The following is an 8,574-nucleotide window of genomic DNA, read 5'->3' as shown; positions in this document are numbered from 1 at the left end:
AATGTAGAGGGAGAACGATCGATCTCGGAGACGAACAATTCATCATACAGTTGTTCACCTACAAGGTCACTCGTGGGGTTCAGCTCTATGTCCTGGTCTAGAACACGCTTGGGTAGGTCGCGAGCTGACGAGGAATCGAAGCGATAGACGTATCCGAGGGTGGGGACGGTCTCGTTTTGGAAGTATATCTATAAATCATCGGAAAGCACTATTCACAAGTCTCCCGAATGTAACGTACTTGTCCTTCTAGTTCGAAACCTATTTTCTCGTAAAGAGCTATGGCATGCTCATTGTCGCTCAATACTCCTAGGTAGACTCCGGGAATTTTCGGATGCCAGTTTTCCTTGATCTACAAAACCGTCAGGGAAGTGAAGGGAAACTCCAGAGAGTTTACGTTTCCAAGTAGCGTTCTGATCATCGCAGTTGCGATCTTCTTCCTCCTCCAATTTTCATCTACTTTGAGATCATATATATACACCCAGAAAGGATATGCGGGCTTCTTCACAATACCATAGCCCAGACTAGCGACAAGAACCTGACGAACACTGAAACGTTCATGTTGCATCATTGCTTGCATTGGTATATGAGCAATGGGCACGAGTGACCTAGGCGCTGGAGGAGAAAGCCATCCAAGATTCGTGACTCCTTAAAGCTGTGAGTACAGGATAATTTAGCATGTACTACATACCATGTAGGTATGTCGTATTCGATGGATACTACTGGCTCGTTCCACATATATGAGTAACGTGCATTCAAGGCTTATACAGAACGATATATATGAGGTGCCCCCTGGATAACTCACATCCGCCTTTCTAGAAATAGGATACCTGGCGTGGAAGGCCGCGCCATCGAGCATGTGCTCGCCGTTGACCACTAGTGTGGTTGGCTCGGAAGTATATTCAAGTTGGGAAAGATCGAATGGAGCAGCGTTGGGTTGTAGGCTTCCGATACCGAGGCTGAGCCTCAGGAATACCTCTGTGAACAGGAGGATGGAAAGGTTGATGCGCACCATAGTAGGTAACTACAATGGAGTTTCACGACCGTGATATGAAAAACACTAGTGAAAGACATATTTCACGGCCACTGCATATCACCGCGAATATCGCGTGTTTCACTGAGTTTCACGCCATTCCACGTAAAACGGGTGAAACTCCAATGATGAAAGGAATTTCGTGGGAGAAAAACTTAACGCACGACTGACCGGAGCTGAGCGGTCAATCGTGATGCTGTTCTGGATTCAGCGGATTTCGATAATGATGTGGTCTCCCGAAGACGAAAAAAGGATTGTCCTCCATAATTCTCTCACTATTGTCATGTTGCTGTGCATCTAGTAGCATCGAGCCAGTATGCTAGTTCGCCACTATTGAACTTCACATGGATCTCCCAAGCTGTTATCAATCTTACGTTCTACATGAGATCAAACGGTGTTCGGCTAACTCGAAGGATATTGGAAATCCGTTACGATGCCACGCATCGTGGAAGTTGATTTCGCGTGGAAACGAGAAGATTTCGAGCGTTTGCTATCACATAAACGCCCGAAGACGCGCGCTGATCCTCGAGAAGTGTATGTTCTCCCAGTCAGTGAGCAAACAGCAGACGAATTGTCAGAAGCGTCAGCGTGGACTCATTGAACAGCGTTCTTGCCCATTCGATGACACCCAGTTTCAATTGATGAATTGTATCCACCCTTACAGCGAGATGACGTTTTTAATCTCAACCACAGCGCGCGAAAAGTCATATTCCAGCAGAAGTGTTAGTTACTATCCGCGTGCATCAAAAGGGGTGTAATATGCACGATTTTTAATCCGAGAGAAACCCAGAGGTAATACGCGCCCCAGACGATGGGCCGCAGACGGTGCTTTTCCGCGTGACATCCGCTCAGGCGTGTGAACTCGCATTGCCGGGTGGACTGATACCAGAGGATTAACATCGTTCTAGATGATGGAAAGACTCGTAGTTCTACTTCTCTCTTGGTATTAACGCGAAAACCCAACAAACAATGCCAATATCACGATACTTGACCATACGGTATAAAAGCATCACGCTGAGCCGCAATGCGGCAGTGAACACTTGAGAGCTTCATTCTAGAACGGCATTCAGGGACTCGGGTCGACAGTAGTGACAGCCCCAGTGACCAAGGCGGAGGTCGGCAGGGGGGCAGTGGTGACCTCAGCAGTGGCGGAGACACCGGTAGTGGCGCTTGCAGTAGTGGGTGTTACAGCAGAGGTGTCAGTAGAAGTCACCTCGACCGTAGAAAAGACTTCAGTAGTGGAAGGTGCGCTGGTCACTTCCATCTGGTCTCGACCATCCGAGCCATCGACAGTAGTGGTAACTGGAGCATCCTCAGTGACCACCGATGGTGAAGTATGCGCAGGAGTCACCGTTGGGGTTGATGAGACAATAGCAGTGGTCGTCTCAATGATAGAATTAGCCGTAGTATCGGCAATCGTGACAGTCATCAGCTCGGATGTGGAGGTCGTAGCAGCAGTCTCATCCTTGTCTCTACCAGACGGTTCCCCAGCTCCAGTAGTAACTGGAATCTCATCAGTTACAGGAGCCGCAGTAGAAGTGGTCGAGAAGGTCGTGGTGACTGCGGCAGCTGGCGCTATCGTAGTGGTGACCACCATACCTTCGGTTGTTGTAGAAACCTCGTCATCCTCCTGTTCAAGGCCAGGCGACTCACCAGGCACAGTTGTGACGTCAACCTCATCGGTTACGACGGCTGCCGTGGTTGACTCGATAGCCCCACCCTCTACTCCTGAGGAGTCACTTGTGATTGATGCCGTAGAGGTGATAATGTCGGCGGTATGTGTAGCCACAGACGAGATGGTCCCCTCAACCCCCTCACGTCCAGGACTCTCAATTGGCGCTGTCGTACTGACCAAAACCTCCTCAGTGATGATTTCAGGAGTCGTGGGAGCCCCGCAAGTGCATGGCGCATTGGACGAATGACAAACACTTGGAGTCTTCCAGTACTTACAGTACGAGCCGGGAGTATCCAAGGCACAACCCACATCGCAATCACGAGGAGTCTCAGGGGATATGCTCGTGCCGCAGTTGCATGGAACATCCGAGCCAAAGCAAACGCTAGGGTTCTTCCAGTACTTGCAGTATGACCCAGGGTAAGTGCCAGCGCAGTCAGCGTCGCATTGAGCAGTGGAGAAGGCCGAAGCACCAGAAAAGGTGACGACGAGTAGGGCGATGGGGATGCGCATCATTGAAATGGTATGAAGCCTGCAGTGAACAGTCTGTGCGAGCCGACAAACATTAATCCTGACTGTGCTCCTGGTTAGTCCAAGATTCGTAGGGAGCACTCGCCCGAGCGTTTCACTAAAATCATCCACAGTGTGGATGATTTGAAACGTCAGTCTTTAACTTGGGGCCTATTTCACAAGCCCTCATAAGGAGCAAAAATTGTAAGGTACCTTACGGTTTCATGGCAAGTCGCTTTCACATCCTTACGATTTGGGGGGTTGGCGTAAGGTAAGGTGGCATAAGGCTCCTCACCGTAAGGCTCCTTACCCTACAAGGGGCGAGGAGGGCCTCCTCATGTAAGGCGATTTCATAGGAGGCATTTTTGGGCCCCTCCTTGCGATCCTTACGTAAGGTGCCGTAAGACTGCTCGGGGGGTACTTTATGCACCTTATCGCACCCTCCTTACCATTGATGTGGAATGCTGCTCTGTGTATCGCTATTTCCATTTTTCCGTGACCGCACTTTTCGGATCACTCCTACACTTTTCCGTGAGTCCCGCTCCGTCGTGACGTGACGCGCCATCGGCGTCACGGGAAGGACGTCACTCCGGAAGTCCGGGTTTTATCTTTCGTTTCCCCCTTCCGAGCCTGCCGCGTTCAAGTATGAACATAACACCATTTTATGCGAGCTCCGCTCCGCTTATTCCCGATAGCCCGCGCGTCTCACCCGCGGATGATCTATCCCTGAACCGTGCATTTTTACCGCATATTCGACTTGGCGTATAACAAATATCGACAACGGCCGATTGTTCACAGATAAGCTCATGATAGTGTTGTTGAGTTTGTGGTAGAAATAACCATACCCTCATTTACGGATTCTGACCTGGATATCTTCGTATCTTTACTAGAAAAGTGGACACAGACCTTATTCACGAAGGTAAACAACACCATTACTGTATCGTACAAGGGGCAATATCACAGTGTTCATTCAAGTTTTCCGCGTCCATAGTAGTAGTTGTACGGGTCAGTGCAAGCGGCTTACCATAGCCCTCTTGAGAGAACTCTATTGAAGCACTGTGTGACACAGTCTGTGTCGATTTTTTGATGCGCGCCGGTATGGGTTTAGGCGCCCCTCGTGCTCCTTATTGGGGTCCACGAGGTGCACCTTAAATTTAGGCGCATAAGGAGCATGAGGAGCAACTGAAGTGAAAGCACCTCGCGTAAGGTGTAAGGCTCCTTGCTCCTTGCTCCTAAATTCAAGGTGCACCTTAAGGAGCGTTTCTTGTGAAATAGGCCCTTGGTTGTGGTCGGCGGGTCTCCGACTTGGAGCTTCCCCGTAATCGACGAGATTATTAGTCTATTAGTCTGTGTTGGGTAACTGGCATTAGTCGATGGTCAATGATGGCTGCGACAATGATGTAGGCTGTTCGCGTTAGCGAATATAGTCATCCACAGGATGTTCCGTCCTCACGCTGTTGAAACCGCCAACAATCATAAGAAAATACCCGATGCAGGATCTGAACCTTCGATCATCTGCTCCACAACTCACCATCTTATCGAGTTGAACTAAGTACGCAAGTGCTCATACGGACTAATAAATTCCCGCATATGCTACCTCTGTTTGTATCATAACAATGACAGCTGATCAGTGAATACGTTCCGTAATTGAATCTAACAGGGAACGATATCTTCGCATATTGCGAATCCTCGGGTGGAGGCGTTCATTCTTGAACTGTCGTACGATGTCGATGGTTGCACCGAATGATAATCGATCGTGGTTCAGGTTGGTAGGTGCCTATATTCGGGAGTCCGAGGACGCATTTAATAGCCCTGACAGTCAGGAATATGACACTCTGTCCAAGAGCCTCCCTTCAGGACTGCTGAGGAAGGGCTCTTTGAGTGAGGGAAGCCACTCAATGAATCGATCCTGATACTCTGGCACACAACATCACTTGACGATGGACAATGAGAGGAACACATCAACAAAATCTCAACAGCCATGAGGGATGCAAATGATTCGACCGATGTAGTTCATAACATCAATTTTTGGGCGGAGCGATCGATCGCGGGGACGAATATCGCATCATACAGTCTGTGACCTCTATCATCAGATGTGGGAATCAACTCTACTTCGGGTTCCAGCAGGTTCTGCGGTAAATTGCGGGCTGCTTCCGAATTGAAGCGATAGACATACCCAAGGGTGGGTATGGTCTCGTTTTGGAAATATATCTGAGAGTAAACAGTCAGAGAACATAGTTCTTCACTCGCGCATATCATACCTGTCCTTCATGAACAAATCCTATCTTGCTGTAAAGACCCTTGGCCGGCCAATTATCATCCATTACTCCCAGATACACCCCAGTGATATGCTGCCATGTAGATTTTATCTGCAGAACTTTCGGAGGCTAGAGGCAAAATTTAGGAAGCTTACGCGTGCGAGTAGCGTTTCGATCATCGCCGTTGCAATGCCCTTCCTTCTCCAATCCTCGCGGACCTCAACATTGTATAAGTAAACCCAGGTCGGATGCGCGGGTTTCGTCACCAAACCGTAGCTTGTTATGGCGACAAGGAGCTGAAGTACAGCAGCATCCCATCACTACTATGCGCGTGCGATTCAAAACGGTCATCTCAATGACTCACACAAGTCGCCTTGTTGATAGGAACCCCGACGAGGAAGGTAGAACCATCAGGAATACGTTCGCCGTTGATCAATTCTATATTGGGCTTGGATTGGTAATCCAGTTGCTCAATATCAAAACGAGGGCGGCTGTGTCGTGGGCCTCCAATAACGAGGCTGAGACTCGAGAACAGCCCCGCTAGTAGTAGGCAGGATAGTTTGAGGCGTGCCATATTCAGCAACTACATTGAAGACGCGCTGGCAGACGCGAATGGTATCACACGATCGAGTATGCCGCTAACCAAATTCAGGCGGTAGAAATTTATGCGACGCACCATGGAAATTGACTTTGCGCGAGAACTGGGAGATACTTCGAGCGGCGAGTTGAGTGCACTTTCCCAGATCAGCGTCGTGCGGAAAGAAGCTTTCCCTTCTGAAGTGGCCCGGACGCCGGTATCACCACTGAAGACTCGACACCAGTACACACACGGGTGATAGCGAGACGGAGGGTCTCGCAATGGGAAGAGGATCTTTCACAATGATACCCTTCGGTATTGGGGGCCCCAATTTGGGGCCGAATAGGGGGGAGGGGGCCGCTATGCCCCCCGCTATGGACTATACCATTCAGAGATCTATTTAGGGCGGCCGAATAGGGGGAGGGGCCGCTATGCCCCCCGCTATGGACTATACCATTCAGAGATCTATTTAGGGCGGCCGAATAGGGGAGGGGCCGCTATGCCCCCCGCTATGGACTATACCATTCAGAGATCTATTTAGGGCGGCCGAATAGGGGAGGGGCCGCTATGCCCCCCGCTATGGACTATACCATTCAGAGATCTATTTAGGGCGGCCGAATAGGGGAGGGGCCGCTATGTCCACGGTTCAGAAGTTTACATATGCGAGTAAATAAGATGCATATTTCAAATAATGTGGATTGGGAATTCCCGATGAGGACAAGAACCATATGGTGTCCTGTGATGAGGCTGTTGCCTACGTGATGCCTTGAACACTGTACAGTGTAATTTCGTTTGTGTGGTGCTGGTGTGTTGAACATATTGCTATGGGAATATATACAACATCATGTAATGGCGACGTTAAGCTCGTGAAACGCATTCGTCTCGCCGTATTGATGGTAGATATTTGTGATTTATGTTCAGATCGGTTGGATTTCCCCGGATGACAATTTCATCACCTCTACAGGATGAACTCCTACTTAACTAAGCATACTCTAGTCGAACACTATCACATATTCATAGATAAGGAAACAAAGAGAGATTCAATCAAAAAAGATGTGACATTCCATGGTTACTCACACTCGCAGGTGCTCTACGCTCCAACAACTTTAGCATCAAAACTCTTGAACACTTCAATAATGATCTCGCACGCCTGCCTCAAAGAGTCCTAAGAGACTCTGTACACTAACAACAACCTCCAAGTCAACCTACCTCAGGGATGACCAAGGGCGGCGCGAATCTTATGATATTATCATGGGTTTGCTTGGCGAGGAGACCAGCATCGCGGAGGGCCAGACAGACCTAGATAACTCAGTAGTGAAAGCAAGAGAGCGCTCCAACCTACATCCCAAGCCTTAACCTTGTCGCGAAAAGTGTCATCACATACAACAGCATTGAGTAACCCTTTACCTAAGCGAACGCCATGGAATTGGACACGCCTCAATCCTTCCTCACCTCGAATTTGTTTAACCCAGCTCATGTGTCCGATGCCTTCCTCGAGCTTACCACGGAACACTTTGCCTAAACGATCCGCTCTCTCAACCAAACCTTCGTCCTTGATAACAGAAAGAGCCTCCATTGCAACACGACAAGCGATCGGATTACCACCGTAACTACAAAATGACGGTTACCGAGTTACTCACATAGCGATGCATCACGTTGATCCGTGCTGTCCCGGCTTGATAGTGAGCATAATCTCGTCACTCGATAAGACGGCAGATACGGGGTACATGCCCCCGCTCAATGCCTTCCCCAGAACCTTGACAAGCATTTCCGACACATATCTCTATTTGATCAAAACCTACCACAAGATCAGGACGGACACCCCAGTGGTCGCAACACAGCAATCTTCCAGTGCGAGCAAGGCCAGTCTGGATCTCATCACAACACAGGAGCACGTTGTGCCTATATCAACGTGATGTCAGCCGTCGTAGGAGCATCGAGAAGCCCTACTTCGTACAAAGCTCGCGCACAGCAGGGAGATAGATGTCATCTGGGACGTTAACGCCGGCCTCGCCTTGAATAGGTTCAACATAAAAACCTGCAATATTCGGGTTGCTTTCCAGCAGCTTCTTCAAAGAATCGACGTCGTTATACGGTACCTAATCGGATCACTCACAAATAAACTCTGATGAAAATCTAAAGGTCACGATCATAACATCATCAAGAACAACCCAGAGAGCTTACTATTTCAAATCCAGGAATGAATGGTCCGTAGTTATTGAAACAATCAGGATCAGTCGAGGCACTGCAAGCCGCCAAGGTACGTCCTGAATAATTACAGCTGATACTCCATCTCAGTCGAGGCGGCCGGGAAGGAACGAGTAAACATTAAATTTTTCCCCGCTGATAAGCATAACAGAAGTCCAACCTTCCTCTTAGCGACCGTCATACTGGTAAATCGACTCGAAAATTGCGAGCTTTGGTGATTCAATCAATCACGACGATATCGAGCTGTTTACCCCAAAAGTTGTCCTCAGCAAAACGATTACAGCCTTGTCCTTGGGATCTTCTTCACTTCATAACCCCA

General features: G+C 48.9%; 2 protein-coding genes across 2 annotated transcripts in view; both read right to left on the bottom strand.

Moving 5' to 3' along the window:
• Positions 1-2,096: 2,096 nt before the first annotated feature.
• Pmar_PMAR006573 (Cytokinesis protein cej-1 precursor, putative) lies at positions 2,097-3,215 on the bottom strand (the record flags this gene model as incomplete). The annotated part of the gene is made up of 1 exon (XM_002767135.1): positions 2,097-3,215. One exon carries the CDS (start codon positions 3,213-3,215, stop codon positions 2,097-2,099), a length of 1,119 nt encoding a protein of 372 aa, XP_002767181.1.
• A 3,922-nt stretch (positions 3,216-7,137) lies between these two features.
• The window catches only part of Pmar_PMAR006572 (Ornithine aminotransferase, putative), a gene marked incomplete at both ends in the record, with an annotated part of 2,368 nt that continues 931 nt past the window's right edge, over positions 7,138-8,574 (bottom strand). The window contains 8 exons of the mRNA XM_002767134.1: positions 7,138-7,212; positions 7,257-7,346; positions 7,390-7,454; positions 7,500-7,657; positions 7,703-7,803; positions 7,850-7,949; positions 7,998-8,146; positions 8,232-8,340. Coding sequence (XP_002767180.1) covers positions 7,138-7,212; positions 7,257-7,346; positions 7,390-7,454; positions 7,500-7,657; positions 7,703-7,803; positions 7,850-7,949; positions 7,998-8,146; positions 8,232-8,340 — 847 coding nt within the window. The remainder of the gene's footprint in view (positions 7,213-7,256; positions 7,347-7,389; positions 7,455-7,499; positions 7,658-7,702; positions 7,804-7,849; positions 7,950-7,997; positions 8,147-8,231; positions 8,341-8,574) is intronic.

The sequence above is a fragment of the Perkinsus marinus genome, assembly GCF_000006405.1.
Source record: "Perkinsus marinus ATCC 50983 genomic scaffold scf_1104296971186, whole genome shotgun sequence".
In the NCBI taxonomy this organism is placed as follows: Eukaryota; Perkinsozoa; order Perkinsida; family Perkinsidae; genus Perkinsus; species Perkinsus marinus.
The sequence above is the reverse complement of the archived record's forward strand: the minus strand, read 5'-3'. Positions and strand labels throughout refer to the sequence as shown.